The sequence below is a fragment of the Macaca mulatta genome, chromosome 20 (genome assembly GCF_049350105.2).
Source record: "Macaca mulatta isolate MMU2019108-1 chromosome 20, T2T-MMU8v2.0, whole genome shotgun sequence".
NCBI lineage: Eukaryota > Metazoa > Chordata > Mammalia > Primates > Cercopithecidae > Macaca > Macaca mulatta.
In genome coordinates, this window is record NC_133425.1 from 16,752,536 (window position 1) to 16,776,419 (window position 23,884).

General features: G+C 48.8%; 1 protein-coding gene and 1 long non-coding RNA gene across 18 annotated transcripts in view; one reads left to right on the plus strand and one right to left on the minus strand.

Moving 5' to 3' along the window:
- The window catches only part of LOC144338368 (uncharacterized), a 28,388-nt gene extending 14,689 nt beyond the window's left edge, over positions 1 to 13,699 (minus strand). Inside the window, exon 1 of the long non-coding RNA XR_013412395.1 lies at positions 11,875 to 13,699. This is a non-coding gene — a long non-coding RNA (uncharacterized LOC144338368). The remainder of the gene's footprint in view (positions 1 to 11,874) is intronic.
- The window catches only part of ABCC1 (ATP binding cassette subfamily C member 1), a 192,744-nt gene that overhangs the window by 32,439 nt on the left and 136,421 nt on the right, over positions 1 to 23,884 (plus strand). For all 17 annotated transcript variants that reach the window (XR_013412351.1, XM_077987128.1, XM_077987126.1 and 14 more), the window contains exon 2: positions 23,490 to 23,666. Coding sequence is in view for 16 of the 17 variants with exons in the window: in XM_077987128.1 (XP_077843254.1) it covers positions 23,490 to 23,666 (177 nt within the window). In the remaining variant the exon portion in view is untranslated. The remainder of the gene's footprint in view (positions 1 to 23,489; positions 23,667 to 23,884) is intronic.

A 23,884-nucleotide genomic window follows, 5' to 3' on the forward strand; every position in this document is an offset into this window, starting at 1 on the left:
GGCTGGGGAGACCTCAGGAAACTTACACTCACAGTGGAAAGGAAAGCAAACATGTCCTTCTTCACATGGTGGCAGGAAGGAGAAGTGCTGAGCAAAAGCACTTCTTTTGCTGAGAAGTGTTGAGCAAACTCAGATCTCATGAGAACTCACTGTCACAAGAACAGCATGGAGGTAACCACCCCCATGATTCAATTACCTCCCACTGGATTTCTCCCACGACATGTGAGGATTATGGGAACTACAGTTCAAGATGAGATTTGGGTGGGGACACAGCCAAGCCATATCACTGTCTCTACAAAAAAAAAAAAAAAAAGCCAGGCTTGGTAGCTCATGCCTGTATCCCAGCTACTCATGAGGCTGAGATGGGAGAATCGCTTAAGTCCAGGAGGTTGAGGCTACAGTCAGCTATGATCACACCAGTGCACTCCAGCCTGGGCAACAGAGTGAGATGCTGACCAAAAAAAAAAAAAAAAAAAGGAAAGAAATCCATTCTTAGCCTGTGTGCTGTACAAAAGCATACAGCAGGCTAAATTTGGCCCACAGGCTGTGGTTCGCCAACTCGTGACCTTTACAAATGGCAATTCACATGGTTCATCTAGTCATAACTGTACATGGTCTATTGGATATTATATAGTATGTTCGTGGCAAATGTCATATAATGTGTAAAGTAACATATACAACATAAAATAACATCTGAGAAATATTTAATGAAAAAATCTGATGAGTACTTAGCAGGCACAGTACAGAGTACCATGAAGTTGTTAAATGGGGGATCTGGCGTGTTTGAGAAAGGGGTGGGGAGATAGGTGGGCCTCCCTCCAGAAGGAATGTTTCAACTGAGAGCTGAAGGATGCCCCTACATTGTGTGTCAGGGCAGTGATGGGGAGAAGGACTCTGGGTAGAGGGAACCCACTCTGCAAAGGCCCTGAGTCATGAAGGGGTCCCTGGAACAGTGAGCTGGGGCTGGACCCACAGGCTGCAGTTGTGGAGATTGTGATCCATCCTGAGAGCTCTGGCTCGGAATAGTTTTCAGCACAGTGAGATGGGATTGGGGCTGTATTTTGGAGCTATCCCCTGGCTGCAGTTGGGAAGGGAGTCATGAAACCTGTTTGGAAGCTGGGGTTTTCACCCAGGTCATGCAAATAAGTATCTCTCAGGTGTGGAATGAACTGAGCAAATCACATGTCTTCTAATGGTACACTACACTTTTTTTATTTTTATTTTTTGGTTTTGAGACAGAGTCTTGCTCTGGCTGGAGAGCAGTGGCATGATCATGGCTCACTGAGCGTTGACTTCCCAGGTTCAAGCAATCCTCCTGCCTCCGCTTCCCGGGTAGCTGGGACTACAGGTACCCACTACCATGCTTGGCTAATTTTGGTATTTTTAGTGGAGTCGGGTTTCATCATGTTGGCCAGGCTGGTCTCGTAACTTCTGACCTCAAGTGATCCGCCCGCCTCAGCCTCCCAAAGTGCTGGGATTACAGGTGCAAGCCACCGCGCCTGGCCTTTAGTGATATTTTAAAGACTAAATTCCCTTAGGTCTGCCTGGGTCTGCATTTGTTACTACTGTTTCTCACTGTGTGTCTTGAGGTCATCAAAAGTAACTTGAGCCTTTTCCCTTGTTTCTGCCTCTTCAAGGCTTATGAGCCATTAAGCAAAGCCCGATTGTTGTGCGGGTCAGGCTTTTCATGTTTTCTTTAGCTTAAGGAGCAGTTTCTAAGGGAACTCATTGTGTCATTGTTTAGCAAAAGATGGGCAGCCTCCCAAGTGGCAGGCGGTAGGAGCTGGGGGAATACAGTGGGTTCCACCCAGTCTGTGGTGGGGTGGGATGCCTGCAGAAGGAAGTAAGATGAGGAAGCCCTTTGTGCACAGATGTGCGGCAGCCTCCAAGGTCCAGTTTTTAAGTGAAAACGTGAAGATCCACTTGGTGTATTTGCTATGATACCTCTGTAAAAAAGCAGACAAGTAAGAATTACATGGTTATATTTGCTTGTATTCCTAAGGAATTCCAGAGGGATACATGAGAAACTAAAAGAGGTGGTTACATTTGGGCAGAGTAACTTTTTTTTTTTTTTTTTTTTTTTGAGACGGAGTCTCGCTGTGTCGCCCAGGCTGGAGTGCAGTGGCCGGATCTCGGCTCACTGCAAGCTCCGCCTCCCGGGTTTACGCCATTCTCCTGCCTCAGCCTCCCGAGTAGCCGGGACTACAGGCGCCGCCACCTCGCCCGGCTAGTTTTTTGTATTTTTTAGTAGAGACGGGATTTCACTGTGTTAGCCAGGATGGTCTCGATTTCCTGACCTCGTGATCCGCCCGTCTCGGCCTCCCAAAGTGCTGGGATTACAGGCTTGAGCCACCGCGCCCGGCCCAGAGTAACTTTTTACTGTTTACCTTGATATATGTGTATTTACTTTTTTTTTTTTTTTTTTTTTTTGAGATGGAGTCTCGCCCTGTCACCAGGCTGGAGTGCAGTGGCACAATCTTGGCTCACTGCGTCCTCCGCTTCCCGGGTTCAAGCAATTCTCCTGCCTCAGCCTCCCGAGTAGCTGGGCTCTTAGGGGCGCGCCACCACGCCTGGCTAATTTTTTGTATCTTTAGTAGAGATGGGGTTTCACCATGTTGGCCGGGCTGGTCTTGAACCCCTGCCCTCGTGATCTGCCTGCCTTGGCCTCCCAAAATGCTGGGATTAAAGACGTGAGCCACCATGCATGGCCTGCATATGTATTATATAAACATATGCACACACCTGCATACATACACACACATATATTTTTTAAAAATTGAGTCATGGCCAGGTGCGGTGTGGGTCACACCTGTAATCCCAGCACTTTGGCAGGCGAAGGTGGGAGGATTGCCTGAGCTCAGGAGTTCGAGACCAGCCTGGGCAACGTGGAGAAACCCCTGTTCTACAAAAATTGGCCGGGCATGGTGGCATACACCTGTGGTCCCAGCTGCCCGGAAGGTTGAGGTGGGAGGATTGCTTGAGCCTGGTAGGTAGAGGCTGCAGTGAGCCATGATCACACCAGTGCACTCCAGCCTGGGTGACAGTGTGAGACCCTGTCTTAAAAACAAAAAGAGTCATATATTGCCTATTTAAAAAATAAATTCCTGTATTCCATCATCGCCAGCTACTGCCATTCTAAAGCATTTTCCTAAGCAGCTCCACTGTGGTTGTAGCGGGTATTTCAGAAAGGCGTTAGAAATGCCCTGGGAGGGCAGAACCTGGGGCTTCACTGGAGGTGCTGTTGGGCTCAGTCTAATGTCAAGGCAGGAGCATGGCAAGGGTATTGAGGGGTGAACAAGCATCACTCAGCAAGGTGACGCGTGTTCATGCCTCGATACCCTTGTTTCCCCACCAGCTCTATTTTTATTGCCTGCTCTGTTGGTTTCTTTTTCTTGTTTTTTTTTTCTTTTGAGACTCAGTTTTGCTTTTATTGCCCAGGCTGGAGTGCAGTGGCACCATCTCAGCTCACTGCAACCTCCGCCTCCTGGGTTCAAGTGATTCTCCTGCCCCAGCCTCCCAAGTAGCTGGAACTACGGGTGTGTGCCACCATGCCCAAGTAATTTTTATATTTTTACTAGAGACGGGGTTTCTTCATGTTGGTCAGGCTGGTCTTGAACTCCTGACCTCAGGTGATCCTCCTGACCTCAGATGATCCTCCTGCTTTGGGCTCGCAAAGTGCTGGGATTACAGGTGTGAGCCACTGTGCCCAGTCTCTATTGGTTTCTTATTGCTGGTATTGCCGTAAACTTGGTGACTGAAAACAACACATATCATTCTAGTTCTCGGGGGTCAGAAGTCCAAAATGCATGGTTCGTGTTCCTTCCGGAAGCTCCCAGGGACAATCCATGGCCTGGCCCTGTCCAGCATCTAGAGGCCACCTGCATTCCTCAACTCGTGGCTTCGTGTCCCTCCACCCCTGCTTGTATTGTCAAATCTCCTTTACTTTTTTTTTTCTGACTCAGAATCTCACTCTGTCCCTGAGGCTGGAATGCAATGGTGTGATCTCAGCTCACTGCAGTCTCTGCCTCCCAGGTTCAAGTGATTCTCCTGCCTCAGCTTCCCGAGTAGGTGGGATTATAGGTGTACACCACCACGCCCGGCTAATTTTTGTATTTTTAGTAGAGATGGGGTTTTACCGTGTTGGACAGGCTGGTCTTGAACTCCTGACCCCGGGTAATCTACCCGCCTCAGCCTCCCAAAGTACTGGGATTATAGGCGTGAGCCACCACGCCCGGCCTCAAATCTACTTTTCTGACTCAGATATTCCCACCGTCCTCTCGCCTCTCTCACATTGGGCCTACCTAGATCATCTAGGACAGGGGTCCCCAACTCCTGGGTCATGAACCAGTAGCGAGCGGTACGTGGCCTGTTAGGAACTGAGCCATGCAGCAGGAACTGAGTGGCGGGCGAGCCAGCGTTCCCACCTGAGTTCCACCTCCTGTCAGATCAGTGGCCGCATTGGATTCTCATAGGAACTCGAACCCTATTGTGAACTGTGCATGCGGGGGACTTAGGCTGTGTGCTCCTTATGAGAATCTAATGCCTGATGATCTGAGGTGGAACAGTTTCATCCTGAAAGCCACCTGCCTCCATCCCTGGCAAAATTGTCTTCCACTAAATCCATCTCTGGTGCCAAAAAGTGTGGGGACCGCTGATCTGGGACATTCTCCCCATTCTAAAGTCCTTAATTATACCTGCCGAGTCCTTTTAGTTCTGGAGATGGGGATGTAGGCATCTTTAGAGGCTGTTCTGTGTACAGCACCTGTGCAGCTTAGTTCCGGGCACATAGTGGGGGCTCAATACATCTTTGTTGAATGACACAGTGAATCATTTGGTTAGGCTAGAGAATGTGGAAGGAGGCCAGGTGCAGTGGCTAACCTGTAATCCTGAAGCCAAGGCAGGTGAATCACTTGAACTCAGGAGTTTGAGACCAGCCTGGACAACATGGTGAAACCCCATCTCTCCTAAAAATAGAAAAATTAGCTGGGTATGATAGTGTGTGTCTGTAGTCCCAGCTACTCAGGAGGCTGAGGCAGGAGGATCACCCGGGGTCAGGAGTCCAAGACCGGCCCAGAAGGTGGAGGTTGCAGTGAGCCGAGATCATGGCACTGCAGTCTAGTCTGGGCAACGGAATGAGACCCTGTCTCGGAAAAAGAGAGAATGTGGAGGCATATAGCAAGAAGTGGATCTGGAAGTTTTAATAGTAGAATTTATTGAGCACCTACTATGTGCTCTGGCTTATGTTTAATGAAGTGCTTATTTGCATAATGTCAGTATTCCCATTTTACAGATGTGGAAACTGAGGTTTAGTTGCTGGCCTAGTATTACAGGGTGAGGAGCTGAAGCCCCATCTGCCTTGACGAGGGGTGCATTAGGGATGTGGACTAGAAACTTGGTCAGGGAGGGATTCTGTTCAAACGTGGCTGCTTAGCTTTGACACTGTTGACATTTGGGGCCAAATATTTCCCGTCCTGGGGGCTGTCCTGTGCATTGTGGCCTTTAAGCAGTATCCCTGGCCTCTGTCCACAAAGTGCCAACAGCACTACCCTCTTCCCAAGTTGTGATAACCCAGGGTGTTTCCAAATGTTGTCACATGTCCCCTGAGGGACGAACTTGCCCCCACTTGAGAACCATGGTGTTAAAACATAGATCACGGCACATCAACTCCATGCTTTTCAGGTCACTCCGAGTGAAAGTCAAAATCCCTCCGATGGCCTGTGTGTCCCTCACTGTCTCCTCCCTGCCTTCTGCCTTCCTCCCTGTCTTCACTGCTTGTTACTCTTGAGACCTGTTGGCCTCTCTGTGGTTTCTCAGAAATGCCAGGCCTGGTCTGACCTCAGGACCTTTGCACTGGCTGTTTTCTCTGCTTGGTGTGCCTTTTGTCCAGATGGCCATTTGGTTTGCTCCCTTGTTTCCTTCTATCCTGTATTTGTTTGTTTATTTTTAATTGAGACGGAGTCTTGCTCTGTTGCCCAGGCTGGAGTGCAGTGGTATGATCTCGGCTCACTGCAGCCTCCACCACCCGGGTTCAAGGGATTCTTGTGCCTCAGCCTCCTGAGTAGCTGAGATTACAGGCGTGCACTACCCCACCCGGCTAATTTTTTGTATTTTTAGTAGAGACAGGGTTTCGCTATGTTGGCCAGGCTGGCCTTGAACTCCTGGCCTCAAGTGATCCACTTGTCTTGGCCTCCCAAAGTGCTGGGATTATAGGCGTGAGCCACTGTGCCTGGCTCAATCCTCTGTTTAAATACCCGTCCTCAGCAAGGCCTGCCCTCTTCTCTGAGTCCTTTTCATCACACATGTCTTCATATCCTCTCCCTTCTAAACCATCTGTCTCTTCTCTTTAGGCTGTCAGCTCCAGGAGGGCCGGCCTTTGGTCCCCACCGTTCGCTGCTGGGCCCTCAGCCCTAGGAACCGTGCTCCGTAAATGGATGAATGCTGTCTGTCCTGTTACTGCAATGTCCCCAGACATGTCCCTATGCCCAGCACATGCCTGACCCCTCACAAGACCCTGGAACATGACTAAGGGATTTATCTGGTGAAGCATGAGAGTCTGATAAGAGGAGAGGAAGTGGCTGGGGAGCAACCTTGCAAAGATAGCCAGGGCTAGATGGAGGAAACGAGGACGAGTGTCAGTTTCATAGGATGGGCCTCCCATGAGAGGCCTCGTGGTGCTTGGGAGAGTTGGGGTGAAAGCAGGTTGGAACAAGATGCTTGCTGCTGACATTTGGGTAGTGTGATGGGCAGCCTGACCTCTGGTTTCTTTTCAGTGCTTAACAGCATTGAAGCCCTGTTAAGACAGGATCCTTAGGGCTGGCCACAGTGGCTCATCCTTGTGATCCCAGCACTTTGGGAGCCCGAGGTGGGAGCAGACTGGGCAACATAGCAAGACCCCATCTCTGAAAAAAAAAATACAAAAATTAACCAGGGTTGGTGGTGTGCACCTCTAGTCCCAGCTACTTGAGAGGCTGAGGCAGGAGGATCACTTGAGCCTGGGAGTTCAAAGCTGTAATGAGCTATAATTACACCATTGCACTCCAGCCAAGGAGACAGAGCAAGACTCTGTCTCAAAAAAAAAAAAAAGGAGACTTAGTTTCGCATGTAACTGTGTTCAGTTCTGCGTCTTGAACGTGAGGATTTGTGGTACCTGCCTGGATGGAGCAAGGACGGCCGTGCCCCTGCCTTCCTGGGTGTTAGGGATAAGCCTGGAAATTGCCCCTGTGATGTTACTGGGCTTCATTCTTAGCTCTACTGAGTTAGGGGGCAGGGTGGGGTGCAGCATGCCAGGGCTCGTCACCACCCACGCAATGCTGACTCTAGCCGCCTTCCTCTCACCCCATGCCCCTAGCTAGCTGTGCTTGCCTCCTGCTGTGTTGGGGCCAGGAGACTTTAGCCTTTCTCTGGATCTTTTCAGGACTGCAGTGGGAAAATGAATGCCACATGCTGTGTCTCTAAACAGGATTAATGTTCAGAGGCCCAGCGGGTGCCCTGACCTAACCACGGGCCTCTTGGACTCCTTTTCTCAGCTTTCTTTGGCTTCTGAGCTGTCCCTTTGCAGCATTGTTTCTGAGCGTGGCGTTTAGGAGCAGCCTCTCACCTTGCCTTTCGCCCCTCGAAGCCCGGTCTGTTCCTTGGTTGGTTGTGCAGAAGAGTTGCTGTGGTTTGAATCCAGGACCCTCGAGGTCCTGCCTCTGTGACTCATGGGACATCTTCTCACCTGTTTGTCTCTGCGTTCCTCTCTGTAAGGTGGGAGTCATTATGGTACCTTCCTCATAGACTACTAGGGTGATAAAATGGAGCAATGTACGTGAAACTGAACACAGTGCCTGGTATGCAGTCAGTGCTTAGAAAGAGCTGTGATTTTATTTTTATTTCTTTTTCTTTGAGACGTGGTCTCATTCTCTGACCCAGGCTGGAGCGTATTAGCGTAATCACGTCTCACTGCAGCTTCCCATTCCCGGGCTCAAGTGAGCCTCCCACCTCAGCCTCCCAAGTAGCTGGGATTACAGGTGTGAGCCACTGTGCTTGGCACCATTCAGCAATTTTTTTTTTTTTTTTTTTTTTTTGTGACAGAATCTGGCTCTGTCACCCAGGCTGGAGTACAGTGGTGTGATCTCAGCTCACTGCAACCTCTGTCTTCCGGGTTCAAGTGATTCTCCTGCCTCAGCTTCCCAAGTAGCTGGGATTACAGGCGCCCACCACCACACCTGGCTAATTTTTGTATTTTTAGTAGAGACGCGGTTTCACCATGTTGGCCAGGCTGGTCTCGAACTCCTAACCTCAGGTGATCCGCCCACCTCGGCCTCCCAAAGTGCTGGGATTACAGGCATGAGCCACTGTGCTTGGCCAGGGATCACTGTCTTAATATGTGAATTAGGCGATGCCATGCCTCTGCTTAATGCCCTCCCAGGGCCTCCTGTGAGAATTAGAACAAAAAATCGATGCTCCGTACCGTGACTCCAAGATCGGCTATGCTGTGGCCCCTGGTGACTTCTCCTCCTGCTCCATCTTGGGTCCTGGCTTACTGCTGCAGCCACCGCCCTCCCCTCCCCCAACTGTGGCCTTTGCCAGTGCTATCTCTGCCTGGTATGTGCTTCCTAAAATCGTTGCACAGCCAGCTCTTCCTGACCCTTCCAGTCTGCGGGGATGTCATCTGCTCAGATCCCCACTCTGGTGCTTCCTGTCCTGACACCCCTTCTCCTTCCTTCACAGCAGGTACCGCTCTTTGTCATTAAGTTCTTATGTGTGAGCTTTCATCTTTGATGGACTATGCGTCTTAAGAGGGCAGAGATATCATTTCTGATTTCCCCCCATGCCTGTGACTAGCCCAGGTCTAGGCACATAGTAGGTGCTCAGTAAACAGTCATCAAATGATCAATTGAATGCATGACAGGAAGCCTGCACTTCTGTGTGTTAATCCGTATCTTGGCTGCTGGGAACAACAGCTCCTGGAACCTGACGCTTGGGTCACGTTACTCTGAACCCTTGTGATAACTCTGTGATAGGTGGGTTCTAGAATTAGTCTCATTTCACAGATGAAGAAATCAAGGCCTGGTGAGGTGAACTGACTTGCTTTAGGGCAGTGGGGATGACTTTGCCTCTCTGGAGATACTTGGCAATGTCCAGAGACAGTTGTGATTGTCACAACTTGAGGAGGTGGGGAGTGCTATTATCATCTAGTGGTAGAGGCCAGGGACGCCACTCAGTATCTTACAATGCACAGGATGGCCCCCTACAACCAAGGATTATTTGGGCTCAAATATCAGCGGTTCTGAGGTTGAAGAAGCCCTTCTTGAGGGCACACATCTGTAAGTGGCGGAGATGGGAACCTAGACCCTGAACCTTGTGTTGTTAACCACTACCCTGGCGCTGCTCACATTCGGGGGTGGGTGGGTGGGAGGAGTTGTAGAATGTTTCCATGTCTGAGTCAAAATCTTGCTTCTCTGCTCTGGAGAGATGAGTTTGGAATCTGTGAGGCCTGAGGCTATTCACTTGATCTCCGGCCTTGGAGATCTTGCCTCCAAGCCACCTCAGGCTCCATCTGTCTGCCATGCACCTTGTAAATGCCTTAGAATTCTGGCTGGGTGTGGTGGCTCACACCTCTAATCCTGGCACTCTAGGAGGCCGAGGCGGGCAGACTGCTTGAGTTCAAGACCAGCCTGGGCAACATAGTAAAACCCTGGATCTATGAAAGATAGAAAAATTAGCCAGGCATGGTGGTGTGTGCCTGTAATCCCAGCTACTTGGGAGGCTGAGGCAGGAGGATTGCTGGAGCCCAGGAGATAGAGGCTGCAGTGAGCTGTGATGGTGCCACTGCACTGAAGCCTGGGCAACAGAGTGAGAGCCTGTCTCAAAAAACAAAACCAGCCAACCAACCAAACAAACAAAAAGGCCTTAGTGTTCCAAGCACCTGGTTTAGAGGTGGTGGAACTCAGTGTCAGACTCTCCATGGGTTCAAATCCTGGCTCTGTTTCTTTTAGGGTTACGAGCCCAAGCCATTTACATAAACTCTCCGGACCTCGGAGCCCTTGCCAGGAAAGGGGAGAGTTTTAATAGTCCTGACTTTGTAGGGCTGTTGGAAAGTTTAAATGGACTATGCTTGGGAAGTACTTATCACCGTGCCTGGCACGGTCACTCTGGCTGTTATTATTGGCACCCAGTAAATACATGCTTTCTTTTTGTTTCCAACTCAGCATTTAGAAATGTCCTACCCTTCAATTCCTGCTGCTGTTATTTATTTATTTGAAGTGCGAACTAGCTTTCTTATTATTATTTTAGAAATAATGCATGCAGAGGAGAAAATTCAAACAGTACAAAAGATAATAAAACAAAAATTAATGGTTGCCTTCCTCTCCCTCGTTTCAGGCTTACCCCCTGCAGATTAATTAGCTTTTTTTCTTGTTTTTTTTTTTTTTGATATTAAGTCTTGCTCTGTTGCCCAGGCTGGAGTGCAATGGCGTGATTTTGGCACACTGCAACCTCCGCCTCCTGGGTTCAAGTGATTCTCCTGCCTCAGCCTCCCAAGTAGCTGGGATAGGGCGGATCATGAGGTCAGGAATGTGACACCAGCCTAGTCAACATAGTGAAACCCCGTCTCTACTAAAAATGCAAAAATTAGCCAGTCATGGTGACAGCCGCCTGTAATCCCAGCTACTTGGGAGGCTGAGGCAGGAGAGTCGCTTGAACTTGGGAGGCGGAAGTTGCAGTGAGCTGAGATCACAACATTGTACTCCAGCCTGGGCGACAAGAGCGAAACTCCGTCTCAAAAACAAAACAGCAAATTCCTGACCGTATGCCGCTTGCAGGTTATGTATGACCAGGCCTATTTCTGTATCTGTAAAATGGGTTAGGTTATAGTACCTGAATCCTAGAGTTGTGTGTGAGGATGAAATGTAATGTGAAACACTTAGAGTGGTGCTTGGCTGATGCAGCTAATGAATCTTCCCTCTTACTCTTTCTGTAAACAGAAGGTGGCACAGATTTCTTCGTTTCTTTCTGCACTTTGCTGAAATGTCGCCTTGGCCCAGAGGCCCTTTCTGTCTCCCTGATACAGAACTAGCACCCGCCCGCCCACCGTTATGCTTCATCCACTGTCTTCTTCTTCAAGCCATTTGCTCCCGTTGGGCATACATAGAGTTGTTGTTTTTTTTTTTTAACCTGTTTGTAGTTTTGGCCTCTTCCCATACAATGAAACGGTGTGAGACTGGAGACTTTATTTTACTTGCACATGACCTTGGCACATGGTAGAAGTCCCTGATAAATGTCCACTGAGCAAGAGGATCCTGACTGTTGCAAGTGACTTATTTATTTATTTTTGAGACAGGGTCTCAATCTTTCGCCTAGGCTGGAGTTCGGTGGTTCAGTCATAGCTCACTGCAGCCTCGAACTCCTGGGCTCAAGTGATCCTCCTTCGTCAGCCTCTTGAGTAGCTGGGACTAAAGGCAAGCATCGTCACATCTGGCTACTTTTAAATTTTTTTATTTGTAGAGCAGGGGGAGTCTCGCTCCATTGCCAACTTTGGTCTCAAACTCCTGGGCTCAAGTGATCCTCCTGCCTTGGCCTCCCAAAGTGTTGGGATTACAGGTGTGCACTACCATGCCCAGCTAGGTTTTTTTTGTTTTTTTTTTGAGATGGAGTCTCACTCTGTTGCCCAGGCTGGACTGCAGTGGCGTGATCTCGGCTCACCACAACCTCCACCTCCCGGGTTCAAGCAATTCTCCTGCCTCAGCCTCCCGGGTAGCTGGGAATACAGGCACCCACCACCATGCCCGGCTAATTTTTGTACATTTAGTAGAGAGGGGGTTTCACTATGTTGACCAGGCTGGTCTTAAACTCCTGACCTCGTGATCTGCCCGCCTTGGCCTCCCAAAGTGCTGGGATTATAGGCGTGAACCACTGCACCCGGCCAGCTAAGTTTTTAAATGTTTTTGTACAGACACAGTCTCACTGTGTTGCCCAAGCTGATCTGAAACTCCTGGCCTCAAGCTATCCTCCCACCTCAGCCTCCTGAAGTGCTGTGATATATAGGCATGAGCCACTGCACCCAGCGGGTTGTGAGTTATTGAGATGGTTGTATTGGGAGTGGATGCTCAGGCCTCAGTGGAACTCGTGGTACACAGTAGGTCCTCATGACCTCCGTCAGTGGCAGTTGAGATTCGTGATCACTTTTTCTGCCTGTTGTCTGCCCCATCTCTCTGTGGCCTCCTCTCCTGTCCTGGAGTTGGCTGACTGGGTCCCTGGCAGGGCTGCCTGCTTTATCCCTGCAGGCCCTGGCGGAGCATCTGTCCAGAACCTGCGCCATCCGAATGGGAGCAGTAGGGGTGTAGGGGAAAGTTAGTGAGCCGCCAGGTGCACGAGGACTTCCAAGATAATCACGGCTGAACCAGGAAGGCAGGTCAAAGCCAGGGTCATGTACAGGAAGGAGGTCAGCACCAGGGTCATGTATGTGAAGACTTAGATCAATGCCTCGTGCCTTAGTCATCATCATTCAGCCCAGAAAAGATGACGCCATGCAATAGGAATTATATGAACGCATGAAGGTCAGGGGCCACTCGGACTTGGACGGGGTCCTGAGCTTCTTGAGTGTCAGGGCTGAGGTCATGGAGATACAAGAACTTGACCAAGCTGGTGAGGTGTCCCGCAAAGAGAAGCCTCTGTTGGAGGGAACTGGGAGCTGGGGAGGACATGAGCTTTCTCTCTTTTTCTTTTTTTTTGAGACGGAGTCTTGCTCTATTACCCAGGCTGGAGTGCAATGGTGGAATCTTGGCTTACTGCAACCTCCGCCTCCTGGGTTCAAGCGATTCTCCTGCCTCAGCCTCCCAAGTAGCTGGGACTATAGGCCTGTGCCACCATGCCCGGCTAGTTTTTTTTTTTATTTTTAGTAGAGATGGGGTTTCACCGTGTTAGCCAGGATGGTCTTGATCTACTGACCTTGTGATCCACCTGCCTTGGCCTCCCAAAGTGCTGGGATTATAGGCGTGAGACACCGTACCTGGCCGACGTGCACTTTCTCTATGAAGATTTCCATGGGCCAGGTTAGGGGCAGGGCCTGGGCTGGTGCGGTGACTGGTGACCGTGTGCTTCAGGACTCATCTCTTGTGGCTGAATTGCGTGTCGGACAGTTGGATTCTTCTGATTCTGCTCAGAGAGTGGTGGGCCTGGCTGGCTGGATTTCCCTAGATTAGGAAGCAGCCTTGGATAGCTGTGATTCTTTGAGTTGGGAACAGCAAGTGGCCTGCAGACTCCCGGGGAATCATCCCTTCCTTGAGCCTTTAGATATTGCCCAGTATTCACCGTTTTTCCCAGAAGCCTCCAGTAGTGAGAGTCGCGCTTCTTACCTCCTGGAGTTGTTCAGGACACATTAGGGTCCCTGCCAGTAAGGAACACCCAAGAGGCCTCGATACTTTTTTTTTTCTGAGACAAAGTCTTGCTCTGTCACCCAGGCTGGAGGACAATGACCTGATCTCGCTCACTGCAACCTCCACCTCCCGGGTTCAGGCCATTCTTGTGCCTCAGCCTCCCGACTAGCTGGAATTACAGGCATTTGGCACCATGGCCGGCTAATTTTTTTGTATTTTTTTAGTAAGGATGGGGTTTCACTATGTTGGCCAGGCTGGTCTTGAACTCCTGGCCTCAAGTGATCTGCCCTCCCCAGCCTCCCAAAGTGCTGGGATTTCAGGTGTGACCCACTGCGCCCAGCCCCGATACTTTTTTTTTTCTTTGAGACAGAGTCTCTTGCTCTGTCACCCAGGCTGGAGTGCAGTGGGATGATCATAGCTCACTGCAGCCTCAACCCCCTAGGCTCAAAAGATCCTCCCACCTCAGCCTCCTGAGTAGAGGGGACCACAGGTCTGCAGTACCACGCCTGGATAATGTTTAAATTTTTTTGTGAAGACAGGGTCTTACTATGTTGCCCAGGCTTTTCTTGAACTCCTGAGCTCAAGCAGTCCTCCCGTCTCAGCCTCCCAAAGTGCTGGGTTTACAGGCGTGAGCCACTGTGCCTGGTCCCCAGATGCTCTTAGCTTTGTGACCTACGCTGTTGGCCGCTGTAGGGGCCGTGACGGAGGTGATGTGGGGGTGGATGGCAGGGGTGACCCATGTTGGCTGCTTTCTGCAACAGTCAAAGTTCATGGTCAGAGTCAGATTTCCTCTTGTGATGCCTTCCTTCCGCTCCCTCCCACAGCTGCCCTCTGGGTCTGGGCTGGCCATCTGGCTTTGAGCAGGAAGCTTGCGTGTGCTGGTCAATTTGCTTTCTGTGGAGGAAACACCTTCCTTTGCTCAGTGTTTCCTGACCTCTCCTTCCTTGGAGTTCCGGTGTCCTTAAATGCTCTCTGATTTCTTCTGTAGCTCACTTTCTTGCTTGAAAGGACAACTTTTCTTCATCCTTTAAACTTCTTATCTCTGGGCAATACAGTGGTGGTGGCAGTGGTGATTATTACTAACTGTTAGTATCTGCTCCTACGGTTTATTGTCTCTAGACTGTATGAGCATCTGTCACGCATTGTGTCATTGAATGCTCTCCAGAGCTCTTCCAAATGATGTGTTTTCCTGACTTTAAAAAAAAATTAAAAAAAATTTTTTTAAATAAATGAGGTCTTGCCAGGTGCAGTGGCTCACGCCTGTAATCCCAACACTTTGGGAGGCTGAGGTGGGCGGATCACCTGAGGTTGGGAGTTCAAGACCAGCCTGGCTAACACAGTGAAACCCCGTCTCTACTAAAAATATAAAAAATTAGCCGGGTGTGGTGGCAGGTGCCTGTAGTCCTAGCTACTCGGGAAGCTGAGGCAGGAGAATAGCTCCAACGTGGGAGGCGGAGGTTGCGGTGAGCTGAGATCTCGCCATTGCACTCCAGCCTGGGCAACAAGAGCGAAATTCCGTCTTATAAAAAAAAAAAAAAAAAGAAAGAAATGGGGTCTCACCGTGTTGCCCAGGCTGGTCTAGAACTCCTGGGCTCAAGCTGTCCTCCCATTTCGGTCTCCCAAATTGCTGGGATTAAAGGTGTGAGTCTCTGTGCCTAGGCTTTTCTTTCTCCCTTTCCCTTTCCCTTTCTATCTTTCTTTTCCCTCCTTCCTTCCTCCCTCCCCTTCCTTTCCCTTTCCTTCCCTCCTGTCCCCTCTTCTCCCCTCCCCTCTTTCCCTCCTGTCCTCCCTTCCTTCCTTTCTTCCTTTCTTTTTGAGCCTGAATCTAGCTTTGTTACCCAGGCTGGAGTGCAATGGCACAATCTCGGCTCACTGCAACCTCTGCTTCCCAGGTTCCAGCGATTCTTCTGCCTCAGCCTCCCGAGTAGCTGGGACTACAGGTGCCCGCTACCACACTGGCTAATTTTTGTATTTTTAGTAGAGATGGGGTTTCACCGTATTGGCCAGGATGGTCTCGATCTCCTGACCTCGTGATCCGCCCGCCTCGGCCTCCCAAAGTGCTGAGATTACAGATGTGAGCCACTGCACCTGGCCTTCCTTTTTTTTTTTTTTTTTTGGAGACAGGTGCTCACTCTGTCACCCAGGTTGGAGTGCAGTGGTGTGATTACAACTCACGGCAGTGTCTACCTTCCAAGGCTCAGGTGATCCTCCTGCTTCAGCCCACTGAGTAGCTGGGATTATAGGCGAGTGCCACCCTACCTGGCTAAGTTTTTGCGTTTTTAGTAGAGATGGGTTTTGCCATGTTGTCCAGGCTGGCTTTCAACTCCTGGGCTCAAGCGATCCACCCGTGCTGACCTCCCAGAGTGCTAGGATTATAGGCGTGAGCCATCGTGCTCAGCTTTTCTGACTCTTTTTACTGATCAGGAGACTGAAGCTTGGAGAAATTAAGTGACTTGCCTAGGTTCACATGGGGTCAAGGCCTGAATTTGAATCTACATCTGCTTGATTAGGAAGTGAGCGGTCATAGCTAGTCTCTACCTGGATGGATTGTTATTTAAAATTTTTCAAAATAATTATTTTATTAAAAAAGAGACAAGGTATCATTATGTTTCCCAGGCTGGTCTTGAACTCCTGGGCTCAACTGATCCTCCTGCCTTGGCCTCCCAAAGTGCTGAGATTAGAAGTGCAAACTACTGTGCCCAGCCAGATTATTACTTAAGAACCAAAACAACAACAATAACCAAACCAAACCAAACAAAGGGGGAAATTGATGGTGGACAAGTAAGAAGATCATTGCAAAGGTTGGGGGCAGGGTGTTTGGGGAGTGTGGAGGAAGCTTTTTAAATGAGGTACCTGAGTTGGGTTTTGAAGGATGAATAAGAGTTTGTTAGGGCAGAAAGACATTGCAGAGAGAGAATCTAGCAAGAGATGACTGAAGGAACCATTTATTTGACCAGCAGCTGGTGACTGCCTTGAAGGCAGGAATCACAGCCTTTCTGAATCTCCAGTGCCTGAAACAGTGTCTAGAACATTAACTGACAACAAGCTTGGTAAATACTTCCTTAAGTAAATGCCTGAGTTGGCACATCTGGGGAACAGGTTGGGAGAAATTGTAGGAGAGGCAGATGGGACGTGAATGTAGAAGGAAGGCCTCATGGATCACTGCAAGGATTGGTTCTTAAAAGCAATAGGGAGCCATGGGAAGTTGTTTCCCAGCAGAAGAGAGACGGCCATTAGATCTGCCCTGTGTATTAATGTAAATGTCTAAGTCTGTGAATTGTCCCCTGAGCAGGAAAACCTGATTGCTTTTAAATACATTTGGAAAGACCCTCAGTTTTACTCATGATAAAGGGAAAAGGAACTTAAACTACAGAGAGAGATTGTTCACCTCAGATTGGCAGAGGTCAGAGACTTGTTACCTGCTGTGTTTTGTGAAGTAATTGCCTTTGTACCTTATGAGCTGGGGTATGAACTGATGTTCCCCATTTGGAGGGCAGTGTCTGTCTAAATGTTACTGTATGCACCCTTTGACCTGGCAGGTTCATTTTTTGGAAGTTTGTGTATATATGAGACAGAGTTTCATTATGTTGCCCAGGGTGGTCTCAAACTCCTGGGCTCGTGGGATCCTCCTACCTGGGCCTCCCAAAGTGCCGGAGTTACAGATGGGAGCCACCACACCTGGCCGAGAAAGTGATCTTACCCACACTCTTGTTTGAGTGTGAAATAAGGCTCCTACCAGGCTGTTTATTCAATGCTGCATTGTTAGTAAGAGCAACAGCAATGCCAAGTCCCCAGGAGACAGATGGATGTCAAGTTCATCCCTACAATAGAATACAAAGCAGCCATAACAAAGAGCGAGGAGACCGTTCATGTATACCGCGGAATGATCTTTAAAATCTGTGATTAAGAGAAAAAAGCAAAAGTATAGAACATTATGTAATGTATGCTTCTTTCCATTTGATAACAGAAGATATATATTTACTTTTGTTATTTTTGTTTTTTTTTTTTGAGACGGAGTCTCGCTCTGTCGCCCAGGCTGGAGTGCAGTGGCGCGATCTCGGCTCACTGCAAGCTCCGCCTCCCGGGTTCACGCCATTCTCCTGCCTCAGTCTCCCGAGTAGCTGGGACTACAGGCGCCCACAACCGCGCCCGGCTAATTTTTTGTATTTTTAGTAGAGACGGGGTTTCACCGTGGTCTCGATCTCCTGACCTTGTGATCCGCCCGCCTCGGCTTCCCAAAGTGCTGGGATTACAGGCGTGAGCCACCGCGCCCGGCCCACTTTTGTTATTTTTGTGTAAAATATTTTGTGAAAGAAGACATAAGAAACCCATGATCATTGCCTCTAGAGAGAGGAACTGAGGGGAGGGGCTTAGGGAATGGAATGAGAAGACTTGTCCCTTTTACCTTTTTGTTCAAAAGAAATATCAAGAATAAAACACATCTATGTTACTGATAAAGATCAGTTTCCAAAGCCTGTGTGCGGTGGTTCACACCTGGGATCCCAGCACTGTGGGAGGCCAAGGCGAGTGGATCGCTTGAGCTCAGGAGTTTGACACCAGCCTGGGCAACATGGCAAAACCCCATTTCTACTAAAAATACAAAATTAGCTGGGCATGGTGGTGTGTGCCTGTGGTCCTAGCTGCTCAGGAGGCTGAGGTGGGAGGATTGCTGGAGACCGGGAGGTCAAGGCTGCAGTGAGCTATGATTGCGCCACTGCATTCCAGCCTGAGCAACAGAGTGAGACCTCGTCTCCAAAAAAAAAAAAAGTTTAGTTTTTAATATTAGCTAAGTAAACAAAAAAGCAAGCTATAGAACAGAGTATCATGGTGCCTTTTGGGGCAACAAAATAGGTCGTATCTGGAATATATCTGGAAGAATGTAAGATGTTAGCAATGGTAGCTTGCCTGTGGGGTAGGAATGGGGGGCTTAGTTTGGGGAGAAAGACATATTTTTCACTGTACACCTTTTTGAGTAATTTGAAAGAGTTTTAGCACACAAATATATTACCTATTAAAAATAATCACAAAGAGAGGGAGACATGGGTGGATGCATGGATGGATGGTTGAGTGGGTAGATGGATACATAGACAGGTGAATGGATTGGTTGGTGGATGGGTGAACTGGTGGGTGGGTGGATGGATTGATGGATGAATGAATTGGTAGGTGGGTAGGGTGGATGGGTGAATTGGTGAATGGGTAGGTGGATGGATGAATGAATTGGTGGGTGGGTGGATGGATGGATGAACTGGTGGGTGGGTGGATGGATTGATAGGTGAATGAATTGGTAGGTGGGTAGGGTGGATGGATGAATTGGTGGATGGGTAGGTGGATGGATGAATGAATTGGTGGGTTGGTGGATGGGTGGATGAATTGGTAGGTGGGTAGGTGAATGGATGAATGGGTTGGGGGGTAAATGGATGGATGCATTGGTGGGTGGATGGATGGATGGATGGATGGCTTCATGGTTGGGTGATAAATATATTCATGGGTAGACATATGGATGTGTACATAGATAATTCTCTGGCTATGGTGGGGAGGACTGGCTGTAGTAGGGAGGACTCAGTAGGACCAGGAGAGTCTGGAGGCAGGAAAGAGTTAGGAAGCAATTGCAGCAGTCCTGGCAGGGAATAATTTGGGGCTAGGATCAGGTCAATTAAATGTTTAACATTGGAACTATGTCTCTTGTATACATAACTGCATATATCAAGTCTTGATATTATTTTCTTTCTAGCAGGGCAAATTCCTTTGGAATGAGCTTTTACTGGCAACTGCTCAGAAGCTGTTCTGTATATAATGACCACCAACAGTTTAATCCTTTTTTCACCCATCACCTTAGGAATTAACAGTAGTGTGAAATAAATTAAAATAATCAGTCTTTGAGATGTCTTGCCTGCTCCACGATCAACTTCTTCTTTACAAGGCTGTGTTCCAAATCTGCCAGTCCAAAAAGACGAGAACTTTGTCCTTTTTAGGGTTTGTGTCTTGATGTTTCCTAGCTAAATCTCTGTGTGTGTGTGTTGGCCTTGTAAGGTTTACTTTTTTTTTTTGAGATGGAGACTCACTATGTTGCCTGGGCTGGCGTGCAGTGGTGCCATCTTGGCTCACTACAACCTCTGCCTCCTGGGTTCAGGTGACTTTCCTGCCTGAGCCTCCCGAGTAGCTGGGATCACGGACGTGCACTACCATGCCCGGGTAATTTTTATGTTTTTAGTAGAGATGGGGGTTTCACTATGTTGGCCAGGCTTGTTTCAAACTCCTCACCACCTGCCTAGGCCTCCCAAAGTGCTGGGATTATAGGCATGAGCCACCGCGCCCAACCTAATAACTAGATATCTTTAATTATTGGAACGTGTATATTTTGATCAGATTGACACATTTTTTTTAAAGTGAAGTGATCTTATTTCCTTCATTTCTCATTTTTAACTTTTTTTTTTTTTTGACATGGCTTTAGAGCTGTGTGGAGCTGTAAGGGTGTGGATTCCTTGACATTCCATGGGGTCTCAGGTGGTCGTGGGAGGGCTGTTGGAATCAGAGCTACTTGGAGGGTGCATAGGCCGGTTGGATGGGAAGCCTGGGAGAAGTGGGCTTTTTGGGGACTGTAGCCAACTGGACAACTGGGTCCAATCTAAAGACTGGCCCCTCCCAGCTCCTGGTGATGGTCATATACCAGGAATAGGGGCCCAGCGCCACCAGATTTTCTGATTTTTTTGTTTGTTTGTTTGTTTTTTAAGACATAGTCTTGCTCTGTCGCCAGGCTGGAGTGCAGTGGCACGATACTGGCTCACTGCAACCTCGGCCTCCCAGGTTCAAGTGATTCCCCTGCCTCAGCCTCCTGAGTAGCTGGGACTACAGGCATGCGCCACCATGCCTGGCTAATTTTTTGTATTTTAGTAGAGATGAGGTTTTACCATGTTGGCCAGGATGGCCTTGATCTCCTGACCTCGTGATCCTCCTGCCTCGGCCTCCCAAAGTGCTGGGATGACAGGCGTGAACCACCACGCCCAGAAGATTTTCTGATTTTTAAAGTTATGCCAGAGACTGGGCGCAGTGGCTCAAGCCTGTCATTCCAACACTTTGGGAGGCCGAGGGTGGCAGATCACCTGAGGTTTAGGACTTCGAGACCAGACTGGCCAACATGGTAAACCCTTGTCTCTACTAAAAATTCAAAAAAAATTAGCCGAGCGGGGTGGCATGTGACTGTAGTCCTAGCTACTTAGGAGGTTGAGGCAGGAAAATCACTTGAACCCGAGAAGCAGAGGTTGCAGTGAGCCAAGATCGCTTGAACCCGGGAAGCGGAGATTGCAGTGAGCTGAGATTACGCCACTGCATTCTAGTCTGGGTGACAAAGCAAGAGTCTGTCAGAAAAATAAAAATAAAATAAAAAGCCGGAAATCAAAATTTAAATGTTGGAATCTAATCTAATCTTTTTTTTTTTTTTTTTAAATAAAAAGTATGCCTAAAACAATAGCAGTAATAACAAGCCATCTATGGGCCAAACTTTGGGTGGGGAAACCTGTTTTGTGCCTCTGATCCAATCTAACTGTGGTGGAGACAGGAAATTGAGATCCCGAAAAGGGCAGTGAGTTTTCTCAAAGTTGTTTAGTCAGTTGCCAGATTATGGCTTGAATTAAATTTAAATGCTTCAGCTGGGCATGGTGGTGCATACCTGTAGTGTAGCTGCTTGGGAGACAAAGGTGCGAGGATTGCTTGAGCCCAAAAGTTCAAGGCACAGGGAGCTGTGATCTTGCCACCACACTTAAGCCTGGGCAACAGAGCAAGACCTCATTTCAAAAAAAGAAAAATTTAAATTCTTCATTACAGAACAGCTGATGGTGGAGGTTTATTCTTGGGCAGGTACATATCTGATCTATTTATGTGTGTATCTATGAATTTATCTATTTGGCACAGCTCTTTAACAAAATACAGGCCTTTTTTTTTTTTTTTTAAGTAAGAGTAATTGAAACAAAATTTGTTTCCAAGGCTGGACAGCTCAGTGGTAAAATGCAGACTTGAACCACATTGCCTGAGTTTGAATTCAGCTCCAGAGCTTACCAGCTGTGTGATACTGAACACAGTATTTAACCCTTCTCTGCCTGACTTTCACATCTGAAAAAGGAGATGATAAAAATACTTATAGAATGAAAGGAGATAATACACATGAGGTACTTAGAATAAAGCCCGGCACACAGAACTGCAATTTGGTTGTTATCCCTGGTGGTGGTGGTGATGGTTGATGATGGTTATGGTGATGGTGGGGGTGGTGGTGGTGGTGGTGGTGGTGGTGGTGGTGATATTGGTGATGGTGATGATGGCGGTGGTGGTGATGGTGGTGGTCATGATGGCGGCAGTAGTGATGATGGCGGTAGTATTGGTGGTGGTGGTCGTGGTGGTGGTGATGGTGGTGGTGGTGATGGCAGTGGTGGCAGTGATATTGGTGGTGGTGATGATGGCGGTAGTATTGGTGATGGTGGTGGTGGTGGTGGTGGTGATGGCGACGGTGGTGATGGCGACGGTGGTGATGGCGACGGTGGTGATGGCGTTGGTGGTGATGGCGTTGGTGGTGATGGCGTTGGTGGTGGCAGTGATATTGGTGGTGGTGATGGTTGTGGTGGTGATGGTGGTGATGGCGATGGTGGTGATGATGGCGATGGTATGGTGTTGGCAGTGATATTGGTGGATGGTGATGATGGCGATGGTGGTGATGATGGTGATGATGGCAATGGTACGGTGTTGGTAGTGATATTGGTGGTGATGATGGTGGTGATGGTGATGGCGATGGTGGTGATGGTGGTGATGATGGCGATGGTATGGTGTTGGCATTGATACTGGTGGTGATGATGGTGGTGATGATGATGGCGATGATGATGGCGATGGTGGTGATGATGGTGATGGTATGGTGTTGGCAGTGATATTGGTGGTGATGATGGTGGTGATGGTGGTGAGGGTGGCAATGGTGGTGATGGTGGTGATGATGGCGATGGTATGGTGTTCGCATTGATACTGGTGGTGATGATGGTGGTGATGCTGATGATGGCGATGGTGGTGATGATGGTGATGGTATGGTGTTGGCAGTGATATTGGTGGTGATGATGGTGGTGATGGTGGTGAGGGTGGCAATGGTGGTGATGGTGGTGATGATGGCGATGGTATGGTATTGACAGTGATATTGGTGGTGGTGGTGGTGATGGTGGTGATGATGGCGATGGTGTGGTGTTGCGGTGATATTGGTGGTGATGGTGGTGATGGTGATGGTGGTGATGATGGCGATGGTGGTGATGATGGCGATGGTTCAGCCCTCAGTTCAGAGGGCTTTCTAAGGTCAGAGTGATCTAGATGACACAGGTTCTTCGGTTATAAGAGAATATCCTTCAGCGTTCCTTTAAATGGCTGTCTCCATCTTTTATACTACAGTGGGACTTGCCACAGGTTCTGGGACTGTTAATGTGACATGAGATGCTACATACCTTTTTGTTGGGTTTTTTTTGTGTGTGTATGCACTGTTTTTTTTTTGTGTGTGTGTGTGTGTGTGTGTGTGTGTGTGAGAGAGAGAGAGAGAGAAAGAGAGACAGGGTCTTGCTCTGTTGCCCAGGGTGTAGTGCAGTGGCATGATCTTAGCTCACTGCAACTTCTACCTTCCAGGCCCAGGCAGTCCTCCTACTTCAGCCTCCTGAGTGGCTGGGAATACAGGCACGTTCCATGCTCAGCCATTTTTTGTGTTTTTCATAGAGGCAGCATCTCACTATGTTGACTAGGCTCGTCTTGAACTCCTGGCCTAAGGTGGTCTGCCCACTTGGCCTCCCAAAGTGCTGGGATTACAGGCACGAGCCAGGCATCTGACTTGTGTGCTCCTGCTAAGAGAGCTTTATTTTTATTTATTAATTTTGAAACAGGGTCTTTGCTGCTCAGGTGGGAGTGCAGAAGGCACCACGTACCTTTATCCCTTGTTCCTTGTTTCTTAGTCTTTCTGGCTACTGATCTTTTGAGTTTGTGTGTTCATCCTGAGAGGTCCTTGGATATATAGGAGCCTTGTCTGTTTCTTCAAACCCCGTGGCAGCTGGTTTCACGCCCCAGGCGAGCTCCTGTCCTCTGGGGTGTGTCCTGCTGACCCCTCGCCTGTGTTTGTGTTCGCAGGACTGGAATGTCACGTGGTATACCAGCAACCCTGACTTCACCAAGTGCTTTCAGAACACGGTCCTCGTGTGGGTGCCTTGTTTTTACCTCTGGGCCTGTTTCCCCTTCTACTTCCTCTATCTCTCCCGACATGACCGGGGCTACATTCAGATGACACTTCTCAACAAAACCAAAACTGTAAGTCACCAGGGGGTTTTGTTGTAGGGGGCGGGGAGGTGCACCTGGACGGGGAGTGGTGGTTGGTGAGACCTGACATTTCTCTTATAGTTAGTTGACTCTTAAGTTCCTTCTTCTAGAAGGCAGAAGAGTAATGTGGGAGGTGAAAACTGGAGCTCTGGAGACACACATGGGTACAAATCTTGGCTCTGCCACTTAGTATTTGGCCTGGAGCAAAT